Source organism: Poecile atricapillus, chromosome 6 (assembly GCF_030490865.1).
Source record: "Poecile atricapillus isolate bPoeAtr1 chromosome 6, bPoeAtr1.hap1, whole genome shotgun sequence".
Classification (NCBI taxonomy): domain Eukaryota; kingdom Metazoa; phylum Chordata; class Aves; order Passeriformes; family Paridae; genus Poecile; species Poecile atricapillus.
In genome coordinates, this window is record NC_081254.1 from 7,163,259 (window position 1) to 7,185,762 (window position 22,504).

Consider the following 22,504-nt stretch of genomic DNA (forward strand, 5'->3'; position numbering starts at 1 on the left):
CTTGGACACTTCCAGGGATCCAGGAGCAGCCACAGCTGCTCTGGGCACCCTGTGCCAGGGCCTGCCCACCCTTCCAGGGAACAATTCCTTCCCAATATCCCATCTATCCCTGCCCTCTGGCACTGGGAAGCCATTCCCCCTTGTCCTGTCATGGATGCTGCTGTGTGTACTCTGGGGTCTTTAAACTCTGAAAGGCTTCTCCCAGAAACTTTAGTCAGGATGGGTTTTTTTTGTGGCTTACTTTTTCTTTAATAATGTCAAGAAAACAAAGTGTAAACATGGCTCATCTGCTGTCTGAAACCTTTATCATCAACCAACTGATAAATTGCAAGGAGAGAGTCACTGGATTTCTGCTGCATTGGAAAAGACATTTCATATCCCTTGCAATATTGACTCCAGCAATTGAAAATATTTACTTCTCCATTTTTATCTCTTTAGAAAACACTTTTAAAAATAAACACCTTACAGGACATTCTGATTACCATCAAAATCTCTTTGCCTGGCTCCACTCTTGGGAGAGTTGAAGGCATGGAAAAAATATCATTCCCTAAAAGGCAGCAGTAGAGTCCCCATGCCTGGAGGTGTCCAGGGAAGGGCTGGATGTGGCACACAGTGCTCTGGGCTGGGGACAAGTGGGCATCAGGCACAGCTTAGATTTCCTTGTCTTGGAGGGCTTTTCCAAACTTTATGAAACTCTATGAAATGGCAGAAAAAAAAACCTGCTCCTGGTGCTGGAAAGAAGCTGAACTTGCATTTTGTATTTGTTTACCTATGTACATTAATTTTATTTCAATTTACAAATGTAAATTAGCATAAAATGCAACTCAGCTCCTTGTTACAAAGACAATAATTTTTTTAAAATTATCATTATTGTTATTATTATTAATAATAATAATAAATATATACAAAATGAGTATATTTGCTGGCAGAAATTAAGACTGATCATCTGTCCTTGTAAGGATACAACTCTGCTCACTGTCTTGGCTCCTATGGAAAATACGAAATGCCAAAGGAATCTCAGCCTCTGCAGATCAGTGATCCTTTCAAAGACCTAGGGACACATAAAATCCTTCTTCAAGCAGCACCTGCCTGGAAAGGACAGGATTAGGAGGCGTCCTAGCTAGGTCAGCCCAATGCAGGTGCACATCCAGGGAAGTTTTCCACCAGCAAGTATGGGCAGCAAAAAGAATGTGTTTTTTCTTGGCTGTACAAATTATAATTCATAAAAAATACAAGAGTAATTTGGACAGAGCTACAGGCGTAGTAGCTACAGAGCGTAAAGAGCTACAGTGTAGCCACAGGCTACACAGAAGCCACCAGCAGGAGGACAAAGTGAAGCCTAAAGCTGGACTCAGTTTCATTTCTAATAGCTGGAAATAAAAGGATTCAGGGCAGCTTTCAAATCCTTCCTGTAAGGTTTTCCCCTCAGAGATAGCACAGGAAATAATCCTGCAGTTGAGACAACAATTGCATGGGTATTTCTGTAGGATTTAAAGTCTTCTTAGCATTGAATAATGCCCAAACTCTTCCCCTCCTAATTCCTTTCAGTTTTTGAAGCCCTATTTTTTGATTTTATCTCACCCTCAGACACTGATAAAGAAGCAGCACACCTGACACGGAGCTTCTCAGCCTCTGCTCCAGCTCCAGGCTGGCTGAAATAGAGAGCTTGATTAATTTTGTATTAGCCAGCTGCACAATAAATCCCAAGCCATTGATTACAAGGGAAGAACAAGCAGATAAGGCATTTTCTTTGCAGACCTCCAGTACTTAATTATACAAGGGTTCTACCTACAGGGTTGGTGAGAAAACAACTGAGCACAGCTCTGGGAGCTCTATTATTTTCTATCTGTGATTGTTCATATTCTTTAAGTTTAAAATTAGGCACTGTTTTTGGTTGGGAGCAACATTCTGGTTCATGATGGGTTTAATTCTGGATAAAGAAAAAAATAGTTGTTTATCTGAAGCCAGTCACAGTTTGCCTTTCCCTGGCTGTTTGTTCATAACTATTTTAATTAGCAGACAAGAGTGGGGTCAGTGATTATGTGGAAGGATTTTGGACACTGAGAAGTTCAATGATATTTTAAATACTCCGGTACCTTCAGGTTTCTTGCACAAGCAGAGTCTCTGTTCACCTGTAAAATCACCATCTCCTGAGCACAATAAAAACACCAAGCCTTGGAAATGGAAGTGCTCAGTCCCTGGAGCTGGAAAATCACTGTCTGTGCCTGTCTCCCCATCTATTTTCTTACCTAAACAGATCAAATTGGAGATATGAGGAGCAGTTGACTGCAGCAGCATTCCAGAGGCAGAAGGCTGTGTCATCCTGATTAGCTCCATTTGATTACACCTTCTTAATTGCTTGTATGCCCGAGCTCATTAAATGAAAAATAATGTTGCTTTCCTGCAGGATGGGCACTGGAGGTTTGAGAGATGGACACCACCAGTGAAACCTTCGAGAGATTGCAAAGAGCAGATGCAATAAAGGCCACATCTGTTTTCAATGGCCACAGGACCCTCAATGTCATTGGGAGCCCAGGGCCAGTGTTCCTCCTTTACTTCTCAACTAAAATATAATATTCATTTTAAAATAATTCCATGCTTTTACTGTTCACCCAGAAATTAGTCCAGAGCATTTCTGAAGAAAAGCTCTGTGTTTCCAAGCCACATGGCACATGGAGAAGCAGGATGAGTTCTGCAGTAGAGACCCCACCTGCAGAGCTGCCCCAGCCCTGGGGCCCAGCACAGGAGGGACCTGGAGCTGCTGGAGAGAGTCCAGGGGAGGCACCAGGATGATCAGAGGGATGGAGCAGCTCTGCTGGGAGGAAAGGCTGGGACAGCTGGGATTGTTCAGCCTGGAGAGGAGAAGCTTTGGGGTGACCAAATTGTGACCTTCCAGGGCCTGATGGAGCTGACAAGAACCATGGAGAGAGATTCATTACAAGTGGTAGTGTGACAAGGGGGAATGGCTTCCCAGTGCCAAAGGGCAGGGATGGATGGGATATTGGGAAGGAATTGTTCCCTGGGAGGGTGGGCAGGCCCTGGCACAGGGTGCCCAGAGCAGCTGTGGCTGCCCCTGGATCCCTGGAAGTGTCCAAGGCCAGGCTGGACATGGTGCATTCTGTGAGTTACAGTTTCACCATTTACTGAGTTTTTTGGGTAGTTGTTTTATTTTTTTTTCTTTTGTAAATAATACAAAATACGTACTTGCACATCATTTGTATTTGAACATCCCATATATTTTTATCTTTTCTAACATATGCAACTGTAGGAAATTTTCACAGCCTTGAATTTATTTCCACAGCAGCCATCAATCACTCAGAGATGTTATTTTCCTGGCTTTGTTGATAGAGATTTTGTTTATAGCTTCCTCTTCACTGAAACACCATATTCTATAAGATCTGATTCTTATGAGACACTCACAAAGTACCTTTCTCCTGGTAGGAAATCTATCCCAATTCAATTAAATGGGGCAGCATCAAATCCTGTGGAAGAGAGCATTACAGAGTAAGAAGAGGCTTTTGTTTGATAGATGGATTAGGAGCATTAACTTGGAGTTGTCTATATATTTTCTATGAATACAACAACAACAGTAAAAAATCCAAAATAAATGTCAAAAACACCACAAAGCATTGAAAAATCTACTTCCTTTGTTTTTCTGTGTGTACCAGAAGAATAATTGCACCGAATCAAAGAATAATATGAGTGAAAAGGGACTTTTTAAAGGCTATTTAGTTCTACCCCTGCCGTAGGCAGGGACACCATCCACTATCCCAGGCTGCTCCAAGCCCCAAAGTTCAACCTGGCCTTGGACACTTCCAGGGATCCAGGGGCAGCCACAGCTGCTCTGGACACCCTGTGCCAGGGGCTCCTGGAACAATTCCAGGGAACAATCCCTTCCCAATATTCCTCATATAACCTGTCCTTCTCCTGCTTAAAGCCATTCCCCCTTGCCCTGTCACTCTACATCCCCATGAAAAGTCCCTCTCCACAAAATTCCTCTTTTGTTTTATATTTAGCACAAAACCCTTCAAATTTTCAGAAATTCACAAAGAACACTGCCCAGATTTGTGCAGTTAATCTTGCAATAAAAATTAGTAAAGGAAGACTTGGAAGGATTAAAAAAAAGCCACAAAAAAAAGGGCAAAGCTGAAGTTTTTGACTTGTGGATGTGAAATTTCAGTTTCTAAACAGAACAGAAGCACATTGAGCTTTATAACAGTTCAGGTGGGAAGATCCCAACCATTTTATGAAACAAAAAGTCTGAAGAGTTAAAAAATTTTTCAAAGAGTAAAATCTCTTAACAGTACTAAAATAAAACAATAGTAAAATCCATTTTTTCTATGTAAGAAGATGGGAAAATAGAATTTAAACTCCAAAAACTTTCATCCAGCACCATTATGTGGAAACCAAATCCACTCTCTTTTCTTTGATTTTATTTTTTTTTCTTAGAAGTTTTTTCAAAATTTCATGTGATTTTGCAGTAATCAATTTTTGTGCTGTTTTATTTGGAATTGAATCAAAAGCCTGGCCACTTCTCAAGAAACACAATTAGGCTGCATTGGCCAACTGGTCAGAGAGAAAAGCGACACCAGGCAACATTAGAAACCTTGGTTTAAGTTAAGACCAACTGGGGGATCAAACTAAATGTTTAAATGAGGGAGCCCAAGTTATTCAACACTCTGTGTTCCCCTCTAGGACCAAACAATTCCCCTCAAACAGCCCTGCTTAGAAACAAGGTGTTAAATTATCCCACGGCAGACTTGCCCAGCAGGTCAAATCATTAACTCCTGTCCCTTTAGATAGCCTGTTAAAAGGGACATAAAAATCAAATATTTGATGTTGCATCAATATTGCTGGCATAATCATCATCAGCTTATGAATCAGAGACTAAAACTAAGATATTCTGGTACAGAACCAAAAAATGTCTGACATGGGAGGGGCTGCCCAGGCAGGTTTGGAATCCCCATCCCTGGAGGTGTCTAAGGAAGAACAGGATGTGGCACTCAGTGCTCTGGGCTGGTGACAAGATGGGGATCAGTCCAAAGAGGTTTAGAGGTCCTTTCCAGCCTAAAAAATTATTTGATTATATGGTCTCCTCCTCTGAACATTTAAAGATGCCCATGAGTTTGCAGTTCCCTGAACTTAAACCCCATTAAGATGTTCCTGAAATGAAAAGTGATCTTGAAGCACCACTATGTTCACAAAAGGGAACTGAAATTCAATTGGAGGCAAACACAAACTCACACCATTCTTCCTGTGCAAATCAGCTTTCCAGGATAATTCCGACTAGAACTGAGCCTTCAATTGCAGAGAAATCCCATTCCTCTCTAATCCAATTGAAGAACACAGTCTCTCTCCTTCCTTCCTCACTTCCTTGGCCCTTCCTATTGCAGTCATGTTTAACAATGTGCAGCAGCATAATTTGGCATTATTTAAACATTTCATTTCTGCCTACATATATCACCTATTCATCTCTCTGCCAATTTAAAACTCACCATGCCTCAATACACTGTCTAATAAATACTGCAAAGCACAGAGGTTTTATTTTTCCTTACCATTTTTTCTAACCTAACCCAGAAGTTTTCTTTTCACCATGTAAGAAAAAAAAAAGAAAAAAAAAATTATTGTCTTCCAGCAGATTCTCCAGAGGAGATCAAAGTGTGTTGGCTGAGAGTGATCAGACCTGAGCATTCAAAAATTACACCAATGTTTGTGGAAAAGGTGTGAGGGAGAGAGTTTGGTTTTGGGTTTTAGGGAGGGGTTAGGGTTTTTAGTTCAAATCCCCAGATATTTCCTCACCACGGGCATTCCATGTAAAATCCCAGAGTTTCCATGAGTTTCAGTTAAAAAAAAAGCCCTGCCTGTGTTTAATGACAGACAACAGCTGAGCAGTAATGATGCCCTAATGTGAAAATGATCACTGTAAAATGAACGCATTAAACTGAGCTGGGAGAGCTCAGCCCTTATGATTATTGCCCAGACACAGGAGGTGGCTCCCACTGTACACAACAGCAGAGATCATGGAATCCCTGAGGATGGAAAAGCCCTCCAGAACCACCGAGACCAGCTTTGATCCCCACCCTGTCCCCAGCCCAGAGCACTGAGTGCCACGTCCAGCCCTTCCTTGGACACCTCCAGACATGGGGACTCCAAACCTCCCTGGACAGCCCCTGCCAAGGCCTGAGCTCCCTTTCCATGGAGAAATTCCTCCTGGTGTCCAACCTGAGCCTCCCCTGGCACAGCTTGAGGCCGTTTCCCCTTGTCCTGTCCCTGTTCCCTGGCAGCAGAGCCCGACCCCCCCTGGCTGTCCCCTCCTGTCAGGGAGTTGTGCAGAGCCAGAAGGTTCCCCTGAGCCTCCTTTGCTCCAGGCTGAGCCCCTTTCCCAGCTCCCTCAGCTGCTCCTGGGGCTCCAGCCCCTTCCCCAGCTCCGTTCCCTGCCCTGGACACGCTCCAGCCCCTCCAGGGCTCTCTGGGCTCTCAGGGCCCAGAACTGGACCCAGATCCTGCTGGCTTGTGCAGGAACTCAGCCCCTGCAGAAGTCTGGACTTTCCAGAGTTTCTGGAAAACTCAGATCCCTGTTTAAAGCCTTCTGAAGGAAGAGTCCATAATCACCATCAACAAGAAGGTTTCTGTGTCACTAGAGGACACAAAATGATTCACATGAACACCTCTCAGTATCAGAACAGAAAAAACAGTGCCTTTATTCTCTGACTCCAGTATTTATAGATTCTCGACAATGACCAGGGATTGGATAATTAAGTTACCACCTTCCCAAGCACACTGGTCATGCATAACGTCCATCAAAAGATGTTTCTTAGATGGAATGTGATAAACAACTTATGTTTATAGGACTTTCACGGGAAAGTAACTAAAACTATGAAAACATTATCAGAAGGCTTAATTTTCAGGGTGACAGTTCTGGGCACTTGAAGTGATTCAGAACACACATACTCCATGTCCTGAGGTCTACAGCCCTGAGTCTGTTCCTGTTATGTGAAAATAAATTCTACAAAATCAAGTTTCGATCTAGCTAAAATTCCTGTGCTTTGTTTTAAAACAGATACTTCCCATAAAAATAAACAGATTAAACCACAGTAAGAGGGAGGCAGTGTCTATCATAGTTTATCTATCCACATGTGACAGTCTCATATAAGGATTCAGAAAATAATTCTTACTGGTAGACTGAGACAAGGAGAAATGAGAAGGGGGTTTGGAATATAACAGGGGCAGCAGGTAAAACAAGGATTCCTGACCTTCCATGTCACCAAGACATGGGAATTCTGTGCTTCCAAACTGTTGCTACAAACACAGTATTGCCAGTAAAAACTAAAACTGAACAGGCAATGCAAATTACAGGTGGAGTATGAGGTAAAAGACATGACACTGAGGCAGATTTTAAATCCTGTCAGTTGTAGTGTCTTAGTCCTTTGAAAGTCAAACTAGTTTAATTATTGTCCCTCAAACAGAATTTCAAAGACTGATTTCCTCCGAAGTTAAAACATTCACATTTTAGGGTTTCCTAGTTAGGAAGCAGTGTCCGTTTATGTGAGCTGCCTTAGTACTAAAATCTAGTGGCCCAACTAAGCCGCAAACGTGTTTCTGCTAAAGAGAAAACATGAAAGGAAAGGTTGTGGCCTTCTAAGTCTTCCTGCTGCTTAGAACAGATCCAAAATGTCTTCACGACTGAAGAACGAACCAGAAAGTTCATGTCTGCAGAGCTGCTGTGGCTCTGCTCACACAAAGACTGCATGGCTACAAACCAACATATGAGTGCACAGACACACACTGGCTGATGATTTTTAGGAGTTTGACCCTAAAATTTTCACTGGAGTTAGAGCTGCAATTCCCAAAGTGTGAGTGACTCTTCTGGAGGAGACACAAGGTACGCCAGGGAACTTTTAGGGGGGTTTCTGGTTTTCCTGCATCAGGAGTTCCCTTACCAGGTGTAAGTAGCACCTTTAGGAACCCAGCCCTTGGAAGAAAGAACCAGGTCAGTTCTTACAGCCTTCCCCCACCAAGGGACGGCTCAGGACAGTTAAATCCTAAGGGAATGAAAGAGTATCAATGTTTGATACCCTAAAATCTAGACAATCCAACAGATGGGCAGGAGAACCACAGAATCCCAGGGCACAGCATTGTGTGCACACAGCTCTGCCACAGCCCCAGGCAGGAGAGCCCACAGCCTCTCTGGCCAATCTGTTCAGGGCTGGGCACTGCCCAGGGAAGAAGTTCTGCCTCCTGGCCAGGGGGAATTGCTGCCATCAGGCCCTGCCCGTGCCTCTGGTGCCATTGCTGGGCCCCCGGAGCAGAGGCTGGGCCCTGCTGGGAGCCCTCCCTGCAGCCAGGGCCAGCCAGGCCTGAGGGCCCCTCTCAGCTGGGGCTCCTCTCCAGGCTGAGCAGCCCCAGCTCCCTCAGCCTTTCCTGGGCACCGAGATGCTCCAGGCCCTTCCTCATCCTGGTAACAAAAAAAAATAATGCTCCCAGTGCCTGGAAGAGGCTCATTCCTAGCCAGATCCTATAGTCTGGTGCCTCCAAGGCTGTTGGGGTCTGGGATTTCCTCCTTCTCCAGAAGCAGCTTCCTGCTTCATCCCTCACAGTACAGCCACAGGGAGATCCCAGGATACTCGGTTCCTTTCACCAGGGCTAAAATCTGTACATTAACTGAGATGAACCTTGTTTCAGTGCCCCTATTTTGTGAATAACTCACCTCTCACCTCAGGGAAATTCATCTTGTCTCCTCAAAGTGCTTCTGGTGGCACTCAAAGACACTTTGAAGAACTAAACCCTTCAGAGGAACTTAATGGCTCCACTACAACTCAACAACATCAAGAAGAGCTCTTTTCCCTGTAGGATCAATGGCACAGCTCCCAACCAAACGCAGCAAGTCCCCATAAAACACAAATGACTCCTGTTCCCAAGAACAGACACTGTCCCTCAGGCAAGAACCTGGTTGCATTTCTCTCCTTTCCCTGGATCTGCAGGGCTCAGGGAATGATCAATGAGCTCCAGGTACTCAAATATGCATTTTCCCCAGTTAATTTCCTGCCCAACATTAATAGATCAAGATTTGAAACTATTTTCTTTTTCAAATAGCCTCTTAAGGTGATTTGTAAGGCCCCTCAGTGATTCAATTTTTGTAGCAGAAGATTGTTAGACTGAATACAGACATTAACTAGTAGAGGGGGCCTTGAAAAACAGATGAAGGGGTTTGATTCTGGTGGCACGAGTAAACAGTTGTGTTTTACACAGAAAAAAAAAACCTTACTTAAAAAGTCACCCCCACTCAGGGTAGTGCCAAAGACCATTTAAATGTTTTTTATTACATTCTGATAAAAAAAATATCCATCTGCTGAACACTTAGGAAATGAAATCCGTATTTGGATGAGCAAATCTTCTGATTAGTTTTATTTTGTGAAATTTTGTTTCAGAATGAAACAAAACCACTGAGCCAGCAGTGAGATCCATATTCCACAGTGCAGGTGTCCATGGCTCATCTCTTGTTCCACAGTGAAGCAGAAAGGAAGGAAAAGGAAGGAAATGAGTCTGAAACCAGAAGATTGGAAGAACTAAAGTGATAAGTCCAAAATAGAGTTGAAAAAAGCAACATTAAATAATCAAAAGAGCATTCCTTCTTAGCCATACATCCCAAGAGAAATACATCTAACATCCTGTTTGCATCTCCTGTGGGATAAACAAGTATTACTCCTCAAGTGAGTCAGAATGGATGACTTCATGGAACAGCTCCAGGAGATTTCTGGAGTGGAAGCTTCTAGAAATCCTTATCTCCAGCATTATGGTTGGACTCACTGCTCTTGAAGGTCTTTTCCAACCAAAATGATCCTGTGGTTGCACTGGCTCTACACCAAACACCAGTGGGACCCAAGTATTGACATTTTTGGTGTGTGACAGGGTGGTGCAACAGGTCCCTGGGTCAGGGGAATGTATGGCACAGGTGACATCAAGCCCAGCCCTCCCCCTCCTGCCCCTGGAGAAGCCCCTCAAACACAACCCAAATTTACAAGATAACAAAAGGACCAAGACAGGCTCATCCCTGAGCATATGAATTCAGGATCTTTGTCACTATTCTTCTTCTACAGCTATAAATCTTCAGGAGAAATATAAGGACCTTAAAGTGTTCTTTTCATTAATGTATAAAAAAGAGCAAAACAACTTTAAAAGCAGCATCCCAAAAATCTTCAAAAACCCTCCAAAGATTCCATGGTATGAAACAGATCCCCACAACTCACAGCCCCATTACACTACTTCTGAAAATACCAAGAACAGATCCATTGCAAATTTTGTGGGTGGATCTTCACATTTGCTTTTGGTTTTTGAAAGGGATCAGAATGATTTTTGCCTTCTATTCATCTTTTAATAGTAAAGAATAAATTATTGGTGCCCCTCCAGCTCACTTTTGTATTTTCATGAAGGGTATGGACTCAACATGGGTAATTAAATATGTTAATTGGCAAATAATTGCTGCTGGATTGGTTTGGTCTGGCATAAAAGAGCAGAGAGTTTTGAATTCAGCAGCCTTCTTTGCTGGCCAAAAGTTGCTGCTAATTTTTTTCTTTCAGCTGTAGACATTGGATTAGAGAGAAAAAAAAAGGGAGAAATTTGATCCAGTATTTCCACCTTCCTCCTCCCTGATTCCTTTAGCCTCAGAGTTTGCCTCTGAATTCAGTAGAGCAGCACTGGAAAAATGAAAGATTTCAGCTGACCTAATTTCACGTATTGCACAGCTACAAGTAACACATTTCTATTTGAACTTAAGCTAAAAGACTATGGAAAAAAAAATCAAACCTTTGCAACATTTCTCCTGTTTGGAAGAGAGACAACAGCAGGAATTGTAAAACCAGATCTCTTTTTTTCAGAAAACCAAACCAAAAATACTCACAATATTCCCCATCCGCACTCAAGCCTAACATTTATTCTGGTGTACCACAGGATTGAACAAAAGCATTACAGGATGAAAGAATTAAACACTGAATGGGCTCATCAACAGTAAATTAGGATTGATGGGCATGGCTCTGTAACAAAAAGTATTGGGTTTTTTTAATAATTAGAGGGGTGTGTTTGAATACAAAGGGACTACAGTAGATGGGAAGTACTTGAATTTCATCAGGAGCAGATGGGATCATGGGGAAACTTCCTGCTAAGTCTAGGAATAAAGCAGCCTGACCAAGGCATTCCTGGATGAAGTTACTTTGGGACATCATTAATTGCTGTGGCTGGGGAGGATTTGGTGACACAGGAGGTCGAGCAAAACATACGAAACAGAGAAATTATGAGCTAATGAAGCAAAGCACAGCAAGAGCGGCAAGAAACTGAGTCAACATCCATAGCTGCTGCCCAGAAAATGGAGGATTGGCATGCTGAGTGCAAAGAAACAACACATCATTTCTGACAGAGCTGAATTTTTATTTATTTGTATGTATTATTCTGCTGTTAAGAGAACGACATTTTTTAGAAATGGCAATTGCCAGAAGAACACATCTTTTCTATGTTATATTTCGGTTTACAAATTCTGCTCCTGCAGATCAGAACTCCTCCAGGCCCAGCCCTGAACAAAGTTCTCTATTTAGCAGTAAGAAACATATTTCCAAGTAATTATTTCTATAAGCATTGCCTCATTAGCTGGGTCCCATTTGCTGAGTCACCAGTCCCCCACCTTGGCTTAAATCCATTTCCAGCTCATTTTTTCTCTGTTTCACTGTGAAATTTATCCAAAGTGCTTTTAGCTACATTTAACCTTTCCCGAACACAGTGTGGGGGACGAAATCAGTTCAATTTGTATCAGGGTGCTGCATGCTCCCCAAGAAACAGCATTTTGAACTGCCCCCCTGAAAAAGCAGCAAGAATTTTGGCTACAGGCAGCAAATTTATACTCATTATAACAAAGCTGCCTTGTTCAGGTCATATAACCATTACCAAGGATAAAATCAAATGGGTTCTGTGATAAATAAAATTGGCACGAGCCAGGCTAAAAAAAATCACACAAAAATTATGTTTATAACCCTTTGAAGTAAGGGAATTGCTGTATTTGCTCAGTCACAGGACACTGCCATTGAAGACTGGTGGCCCTTCCCTTCCTCTAAATCACCTGGAAGAAAAAGTATTCTGAAAAATCTTGGGATAAGGACACAGAGATTAGAATTTGTCATACAAATACAAAGGAACAGAAATGGAAACCTGAGGGATCCCTTTTTCCCCTTCAGGAGATCAAGTTTTTCCTGTCCTGTCTGGGCCATCTGTGTTTTGCACATTTTATCACCCAAGCCTAACTAGAAATGGCTCCTCAACCAAAAATCCCTATTATATTCTCCTCAAAGATGCTTTTTTGGAGAGATGTGATGATGCCAGCATGAGCACAAATAAAAATCCCACTGAAAAGTGCTGCTGTTTTTTTGTTTTGTTTTTTTTTTCCAGCCTCCCCTGAGGACTCTACAATCCCCATGATCCTACTTTGCTTCCCACAATTATTCCCACTGCTTTCCCACGTCCTCCTGCACTGCTGGACATGTCAGAGGCCATCTTGCTGCTTCTCCTCCACCCAACCCAGGATCTTCCTCCTCAAACCACCACCACCACCAAGGTCAACCTTTGTCATCCTGATGGCCCCTCTCCTCAACCTCAATAAATGATTAAAATCCAGTTAATTGCACCCCAGCACAGAGCAAATACGTGAAATGTGAGCAGCTCGTCCACTTCAGGGTCAGGAGTGACAGTGATTATGACAGGGTGTAAAAATGGAGAAAATTAAATTAGCTTTCTGTGCATTATGGGCATTAAATATAACATGGGGTTGGGCTGGGGGATGGAAGGGAATAAAAGGACATTTGGAGAGCAATTAGGAGAGCAAGAAACAGAGACTTTTGACTCAGTAGCAAAAAACAAAGCATAAATCAAGCAGGATTGAAGACTTCCCATGGAAGCAATATTACTTTACTTCCTAACTGACAAAATAGAGGTTTTTAAACCAAAAAGGATGCTAAAGTCATAAATTTGTACAATTACAGTTCTACCCACATGGAGTGCCACGGATAATGAGCAACTTCATTACAGACATTCTGAAACCACACTCAGTTTTCACTTATCCCACTCATTATTCCCAAGAGAATTCAGGAACAACTCTGACAGACTTTGTCTTTCAATGCTCTTAAATTGTTCAAAAGAATAAACCCTAATCAGCTATCCAGGGCTGTAATTTTTAATTACCAGAGATCACTGGCAGGACACGTTTCTGGTGTCTTTTAATTAAATTCAATCAAGATGCTCTGAAGAGGGACACGAGCTACCAGTGCCATGTTTCAGGTTTCTGAAGTATTGTTTCTCTAGAAAACCCTCACTGGATTTTTGGATTTTTTTCCCAATATTTTGGGAAATATTGGTCATTAATAATTCTCTCAAACTCCTGTTCAAACCACAACTGCTGATTTACAAACAAATTAAAGTTTACTGGAAAAGCTTGCACAATGAATAAGACAAAAACAATTTTGATGCTCAAGTCCAACACTGAATAATCATAATGGAAGATTTTATCTTGCCTGGTAAATCAACAGCTTCAAAAAATGCAATCATCAGTAGATGCTGAAGCCATGAAGCACAAAACACACCCAGACCTTTCTTTCTTGTAACCTCTTTTCCTACCAAATTACTTCTTCACGTTATAATTTTGAGGGGACAAAAACATTTCAACGAAATTCAGAGGCGTCCCAGCCCTCCCACAGCTCCACCCCCTCAGCCAAACCCTTACCTTCATCATTCTGGGCCAGAGCCCATGCCAGGACAGCAGCAAGTGCCGTCCCCACTGTGAACCATTTCCAGAGACAAAGCTGCTGGACCATTTTCCGTCAAACTTCACTCAAGGCAGAGCTGGAAAAGAGGGATTTGACACATTTATTACTCAACCTGCACAAAGCTGAGCCACTACAAACTCTTTCACAGGTATCTCCTACATAGGGGATATGCAGTCTGTAAGAGTGTGACATTGTTTCAGTCACAAAATACGGAAGAAGAGCGGCATTAGCATGACTCAGGATGTGTGTACTCATTAACTCGATAACTGTGCATGCACAGCCCTCCAAGTCAAGAAAATGCAAGGTTCTGGCTTAAATCAGGTCTGATTTCCATAATTTCCCTGAAATAAAGTATTTATGCTGTCCTTCCTGTTTTCAAGCACTTTGGAGAAGCAACTATAGCAGAGAAATTGCACTGATTAAAATGGGGGTTCACTGCAAAAGGCCAGGGAGACCCAGGATTCAAAGGCATTGCCTAGGAAAAATGGGAATGATCCCTGAGGATGGCCTTAAATAAGGACACAAGTTGTTAGGTTGTTACCAGGAAAATGAGACAAACACCACCAACGCCAGACCAAAAAAATCCCTACAACCAACAAAGTAAAATTAAAAACCAAACAAGGAAAAAAACCCAAAAAATAAATAAGCAAAACAAAACAAAAAACAACCAAAAAACCCAAACCACCAAAAATACATGAAACAAAAAAACAAACAAACAATAATACAAAATAGAGAAACCCTCCCAAGAAAAACAAAAACCCACAACCCTCTCCCTTCCCTCCCCCACTAAGACCTCCAAAACAAAAAAAACCTGCCCAAACAAAAAATCCCCCACCAAAATCCCCAAGACAGGTCTGACTGAACTCCAGAGCATACCTGGAGTGTGGAACATTAGAAACTTAAAATCTCTGATTCATGATTCCAATAAAATGAATTAGCACAATTCTACAGCCCAGAACTGAATTATTAAAAATATTCCTTCAAATAAATAAAGTTTGGGATAAATACTATGACAGGCACACAGAATGAAGAGATATTTTGATCAATATAAACCAAGTTATAGTATTTATTAAAGTAATTGATTTATTAAAAATCTAAGAAACTTGCAAAACAATCATGTGTCAAGAGTTTTCATGGAAAACCTGTGGGGTTTTTTGTTTTTTTCCACAGGAGAAGGAGAGCAAATAGGTAAATGTAATAAGCCAGATTGAGTGGCCCATATTTACTCAAGTATTTAAAGTTCCTAGATGGTTGATAATATGCATTATATATATATTTATATATATATATATATTTAGTTTGCTTGCAGGACAGATTACATGGCTGGGATCTCCAGGATGTCAGAGGTTTTTCCTAAATCAAATTATTCTAATCTGTGATTTATGAGGCTCCCTCACAGCAAGCACAGCTCCTTCTCCCTTTGTAAAAGCCATGGATTGCAGGTGACTTTATTAGATTTTATTACCAACATTCTGGAGAAATAAATGGCAGCAGCAAAATGATTTAAAATTCTACACTGCACACATTGTTCCACTTCTCTTCTGGGGGTTTAGGATGGAGAGAGGCCTTTCCAAGCTCCACCTCCCCTCAGGCTGGACTCTTCCCAACCTGACCAGCAGCAGGAGGTTGGTACAGGCTGCAACAGGCAGCAATTCCAGGAAAAACTTCAGTACTGGTCACCAAACAAGTGCAGCCCTAGCACAGATCTCATGGGACTGTTCTTTCCCGTTTCAGACCCATGTTTGTCTTGGCAGAGCAGCTCCAGGTCACAGAACCTGGAATTCAAGCCATGCAAAGCACCCTCCTTCCTCCCCTCTCCTCCTCCTCCTCTTCTCCTGCCCTTCCAGAGCTGTTTCTGTCCAAATCCCACCGGGGAATTGTGGAGTCACAGAATTCTTGAGGTCTGAAAGGCTGAAGAAATTCATTCAGTCCAACCAGCATCACCACCATGGTCACCACTAACCCTGTCCTCAAATGCCACATCCACACATACCCTGAACACTTCCAAGGACGGAGACGCCACCACTGCCCCAGTGCAGCTCCTCCCAGTGCTTTACAACCCTTTCCATGAAGAACCTTTCCCTAATATCCAACCTAAGCCTCCCCCAGCACAGCTTGAGGCTGTTTCCTCTCATACTCTCATCTATTCCCTGGAGGAAGAGACCCAACTCCCCTCTCCTCACTACCAGCTTCTTTTGGGGAATTGTAGGGAACAACCTCAGAGAGCAACCCTGACAGCTCAAATGGGAATTTGTGGCAAAATGGGAAGTCAGAGACAGCTCAAAGGAGAATTCCAGACTCCTCCCAAAGGAACTATTATTCCCACGTGAGAGGAAACCTCAAAAGGGCCTTTTCCCTCCCTTCTCCTTCCCAAAAAATGCTCATTTGGTTACTGTCATCCAAACCTCCACTTAGCCCATTCCAAAGTCATTCTGGAATTTGTAACAGAACCTTCACAAAAAAAAACGAAAATTACTTTTACAATGATATATTCCTGCTGACTACTTGGAAATCAAGGCTGTTTTCACATTAGCCAAATAGATTCCAATTAATCATCATTATCAAACTTCCTGGGAATTTTGGGAATGGGAGCTTCTCAGTATTTCACCACTACTTCCTCCCCTGCTAACAAAAGTTCCTGAAAGAACTGGGCTCAGCTGCTTTTCTACTTGAAGCAGTATGATTCCATTAAGGGGTATTTTCCTCCAACCTTTTATACCTCAAATCCCAGAATACAGAAGTTCAGGTGACTCTTGGAGTCTTCAGGTCAGTCTAAGGAAAATCCCATCCAAATACAGATTTTAGGTGTTATCAGACGTAAAAAAGAAGTGCACAAACTCACTTCTGAGGTCTCTGATATTTGATTTTACAACCTTGAAAAACAAAGTAAATCTAGCTCTCCAATCACGATGTTCTATTTTAGAAAGTTACTCAGAGCTCAGCTGACACCCTTGAGTGGAGTCTGCTCCTGAGAGATTTTTAGGATGGAATCTTGACAGATTTATTTTTGACTTTGATGAAATGTCAAGTTAAACCACAAGGATAGCAACACTGCTGCTCCCAGAAGCAGCAGCTTTCTATGCAACTGGACTACAGCAGAAGAAAAATCCTGGTTTTTCCTTCAATTTGTACTGGAAAAAAAAATGCAAAAAAACCCCACAAAAAAACCAACCAACACCCCTAAAAGCCAGGAGTATAAAGGATAGAAAATTAGATTATTAAATTCAAATGATTCTGCTAACATGGAAACAGCTCAGAACAAATCACAATTTACCAAAGTGCCAGAAGGTTGACCTCCAAAAAATAAGGTTGAACTCCAGACAGGGCAAGGAACAACTATGAATTGATGAGAGAAGGAAGATCTGTAAAGTAAAAACACAAAAATGCCTACAAGACTCAGCATTTTCCTGAAAAATATTCTAATTTTAAATTTTAAGAGATGATAAAGGTGAATTAAAAACAAAACCAATCTAAATATGAGTTATGACATCCAAGTACTTTGAATATCTTTAGAGGAACAATAATATGACAGTAACTTCCAATAGTTATTTACTTTTAGAGCTGGTGTTATTACAGGATTTAAAACTTTGTATTCATTAGAAGCTAGAGCAGGGAGGATCATGGCCTTGGTCAAAATAAATAACCATTCTCTGGGCACCCTGTGCCAGGGCCTGCCCACCCTCCCAGGGAACAATTCCTTCCCAATATCCCATCTATCCCTGCCCTCTGGCAGTGGGAAACCATTCCCTGTGTCCTGTCCCTCCATCCCTTGTCTCCAGTCCCTCTCCAGCTCTCCTGGAGCCCCTTTAGGCCCTGGAAGGGGCTCTGAGCTCTCCCTGGAGCCTTCTCTTCTCCAGGTGAGCACCCCCAGCTCTCCCAGCCTGGCTCCAGAGCAGAGGGGCTCCAGTCCCAGAAGCAGCTCCATGACCTCCTCTAGACTCATTCCTATAGCAATAGCTCCACGTCTTTCTTGACTATTTGAAATAATTCAATGGGGGGAAAAAAAAAAAAAATCTAAAAATCTAAATTTTGGGCCAGGTTTGCCACAAGCCAGATCCATTGGCTCCCTCACAACAGAACTGCCACATCCACACCAAATTCCATAGGAAACATGGACTATGGAAGTGCCCACGCCACCCAAACTGCCACCAGCAACAACTTCTCTGGGTGCTCTCCATGAGCAGCAAATCTGAAACAACTTGGAGGCAAATGCTTTGCACTTTCAGCTCCTACAGTGGGTTCAAAGCCCTGACAAACTTCAACAGAAATCACTAAGTGAGCATTATTAATTCATTAGACATGTAAACAAATATTTGCTATTTAATATGTTTGTCAAAAACAATGGTTCCTGAGAAACTGCTGTGGCTGGATGAGTAACTCAGCATTTATAAAGGAAGTAAATACCCATTTATATATCTGTGCTGTTATTTCCACAACAAGCCTGAACTCCTTCAAGCATCAGGAGTGACCCATTTTGCTTAGTGGGGATGCTCTTTGTATCCTACAATTGTGATAAATCTTTAAAAGTATTTATTTTTTAAAGGTTGATGCAACTAAATAGCTTTAACACAGCAAAAAATTATAGTGGACTGTTTTTTTATAAGGTTCATTATTATTACTGATCAGCTGAACTCCCTTAAAGTTTGTAGACATAAAATAGGGAGCGCAAATGCTTATTCTGGAGAACTGGTGCAATAATAAACCAGAAATGCCAGTAAAACAGCAGGAAAAAGCCTCATACAGAAGCCAAAAAGGAAAGGAACTTGCTTTAGAGTCTGACACTGCTCCTTGGTTAAAGCTACAGTTCATTAAAAACTCTGTCTCAAATGTTTGACTTTTGTAACGCAAACAATTCTGTTGAAGTGCCAGCATGAGCAAAAAGCTTCTAAGAGATTATTTAACCACAGAACAGACACACACCAAAAAAAACCCAAACTGTTTTGCCCCACAATGCTGTTCAACACTCAAGTCACCTCACCTGGCATCGAATTCATACCCATGAATTCCATTAAAGATCTCAGGGGGGTTACTTCTGATTAGCAGGTCCTGAGCCCCTCTCACTGGGGGTGCACATCTGCTGGAAGACCCCCTCACCTGAGGCTTAACCAAAAAACCAAACCCTAATTCCAGATCAGGGGTCACCTCTGGTAGCTCAGGACATCCCAGAAAAATGAATCTCATCCCACAAGCTCCCTCCCACAGCCAGGCCCTAAGTCCCTCTCACTGGTGGGGGGCACATCTGCTGGAAAACACCCTCACCTGGGGCTTAACTAGAAAAATTAACTAATTCTAGCATTCCAGCCCAGGAATCACCTCTGGCAGTTTGGGACATCCTGGAAGGCTGAAGATCAGCTCACTGCCTCCCTCCCATGCCCAGGCTCTGAGCCCCTCTCACTGGTGGGGCACATCCAGAGCACATCTGCTAGGCTGGAGAACAGCTTCAGCTGGGGCTTAGCCACAAAAATAAACCCTAATTCCAGCTCAGGAATCACCTCTGGTAGCTTGGAACATCCCAGAAGGGTGAATATCAGCCCACAGCTTCCCTCCCATGCCCATGCCCAGTCCCAGATCCCATCTCACAGCCCCCTCCAACCAGGAGAAAAGCCAGGGAAGACTTCACCTTTGAGTTAAAACAGTTCTGGCTCTGATTCAGCTGCAGGTGTGACTAACTCTGTTTGCAGAAGTCAAATATATGCTTAAATGCTTTCCTGAAGAATTATTTAAGCATAAGCAAATATTTGGCTGTGCTGGTGCTACAGTGAATAATTTACAGTGCAAATCCATCCCTTTCTCCAGCTTTGGAGGTTCCAAAAATCCAAACATTACTCCAGGTTTTTTTTTACTGACACCTCTTGAGCAATTAACACATGAGTATTTCAGCCTATGGACTCTTGGATTTACTCAATCCTATTAAAGTGTTCTCATGCTCTGGGACTGGCACAGTTGAGTTCGATTTAACATTCTCCTCTCCTTGGATAAGACCTTTCAGGAACGTGAAGATTTTTAAGATGCAATTTCAAGCTCAAACCTGCTCCCACCTCAATTCCCTTTTCCCAGCTGCTGGGTCTGTTCCACATAAATAAACACATTTAAAAAGTGGAACATTGATGCTGCATCTGTCCCTTGCCCTTGTGTTATCAAGCTCTTGAGTTTTTACCCTCACTTGTAGGCAGCATTTTTAGAAAGCAAAGACACAACAGGGAAAAAATTTATATGAGGAGCTGAAGTAAAATTTCACCAGCAACTTGAAATTCCTCAGCATTTTCTCTGTATCTACATTCAAATAATTCACTTAAAATATTCCTGCTTGCGCTCATTCTTCCAAGGACTCCTGGTTTTGCTTCTTTCCTTTCCCCACTCTTTAAGCCTGTTCTTTTCTGTGCCTTTCTTGCAGAAATGACTCTCTAAGAGTTGATGAGATGCCACTGCAAGGCCAAAGTAAAGCCTCAGTAACAGAGATCAAAAAAGTAATTTCAAACTTCAGTGAGAACACTACAGCTGCCCCTGGGTCTGGCTGAGAAAGATGCAATGGAGAAGTTAATTAACAAGCCATTTTTACTTCAGTACAAAAGATCTCTAGGTTTATTTCAACTTTGCACCCCCAAAACCCCAAACCAGCTATTTTCTTGGTTCCTATAATTAATTACATTAATTATAAAGTTATTTATTTTCCATCTCTATATATCAGTAATAGCCAGAGAATCCCAGAATGGTTTGGACTGGAAGGGACCTTAAAGCTCATCTCATTCCAACCTCTGCTGTGGGCAAGGAAACCTTCCAGACACTCCAAGGATACTCTTCCACCCTCCTGCCAGCAGAACATCCTAGAGATGATGATTTAAAAGGATTAAAACTATTTAATGCTGTTGATTCCCACTGAACAAAGAAGTTTGACAAAGAGATAGAAGGTTTGCACAGAAAAAACTCAACTGAACTCACAAAAGAAAGGAACTTCATGGGATAACTGAGGAAGGGAGAGAGAAGCACTTTTGTTTCCTGATTCCATCACTAGCAGTGACTTAATTTCCTGTCTTTTTAACAAGCAATACAGCTATTGGATGAACACGTTTACAACTCTTCATTGTCCATTCCTGTCCCCAAACACCATTTTCTTCATGCATTATGAATTTATTTATTCTTGTTTCCAACCCCTCTGTATGGACTTCACCTATAAAATATTGTTTTCACAGGAGGTTTTGAGTCACAAAAGAAGTTGTTTGGCTGTGACACTGTTCATTTGAAACTCCTGTGTGGAGATGGTGCCTCCAGAAAGAAGAGAGAAAAGATATCCTAAACCTGGTATCAGAGCCAGGAGACTTCAGCTGAAAATTAACATTAACATAAAAAGATTAAAAGAAATACAACCCATATTAGGCAGGAGTAGCTCAGTTCATTCTTCAATAACCTTTGTCTTCATAAAATATGCACACAGAGCTAAAGTTACACATTAAAGTGTTAATAATGAAAATATAATTTGATATAAAAGTCCAAAGATCAGTTTCATTGCTTTTACCACAAGACAGGTATTGGATTCCATCCCAAAAACTTCTTCTTTTCTCCCTTGCCAGAGCAGTTTCTCTCCAAGGGTCCTTCCCTGGGATTACATAACACAAAGGAGAGAATCCAAGGGGTAAAATCTCTCTGACAGCAGGAAATGTTTTGTTAAGAGCCCCTCTGAGTGCTCCTTGCAGGACACCAGGAACTGTCTCCACATCTTATGGCTGAAAAACTGAGTGGTGTTATAAAAATGGAATCATCTCAAACTAAACTGGGATGATGAACATGACCCAAATTAATCAAATTTAAGTTAATTGGATTTAAGTGCTTTCATTTTATTGAAGAAAATGACATTTTCTCAAGTAGAATTTATATGCCGCCTCTTTCCTTCTCCAAGATGATTTTATTTAAACTTTGTAAAAATAAATACACTAAAGTTGTCTGTTTTCCAGAAATGAGTGTTTCTACTTGCCTGTAGTCAATACAGCAGGAGTAGTGTTAAATACACCCTGGAGTAGTGGCAGGAGATGTGTCTGAGTAGCCCAGTGCATGACATGTCAGAATTAACATGTGCACGCCCCCTGAGCAGAGATTTCATCCAGCCATTCCCAAAACCACCTGAAGATTTTGATACTGGAAATTACCAGGCCAGAAATTAGACCTGGCTTTGGAAATTAGGCCAGATGCCAAATAGTAAGGTTGGTTAATCCAGAGAGCTGCCACAAGTCTGGACCAGGATTCAAAAGACCCCTGAAAAACAAATGCATATCCCATTATTGTACAGGAGCCAGCCTGCCTTCCTCCACACCTTTGGAACACTCCCAATAAATCCCAAGCATTTCTTCTGCCATCACCTGTTAGCAACCCCCAGTAACCCAGGGACACTCCCCTTGTGGCTTTTACCCCCTAGGGACCAGGCTCCTCAGCAGAGCCCAGCCTAAATTAAGCTGTTTCACAGGAATTCAGGTTTCTTTTCTAGAAAAGAGCAGGAAATCAGAAGTTTTGTCTTTCTCAGGTTCTTGGTACATTATCAGTGACTACATTCTGCACTTAAATCACAGATTATTTCTTGAACCCCTGAGCCACGTGCTCAAGGAGCCTTCAAAACAAACCACCTCAGATATCCCATGGTACATTTAGACCCCTCTCACACCTCACCAGTTTTCTTGGGAAGTCTCCTCAGCCTGGGCAGCTGGACTGCAGTCTGT

At 42.1% G+C, this 22,504-nt stretch overlaps 1 protein-coding gene across 2 annotated transcripts in view; it reads right to left on the reverse strand.

The window, feature by feature from the left end:
• Positions 1–22,504, reverse strand: part of PCDH15 (protocadherin related 15) — a 324,226-nt gene that overhangs the window by 256,065 nt on the left and 45,657 nt on the right. For both annotated transcript variants that reach the window (XM_058841858.1, XM_058841859.1), the window contains exon 2: positions 13,757–13,875. In XM_058841858.1, the coding sequence (XP_058697841.1) occupies positions 13,757–13,847 (91 nt within the window). In that variant the 5' untranslated portion in view covers positions 13,848–13,875. The remainder of the gene's footprint in view (positions 1–13,756; positions 13,876–22,504) is intronic.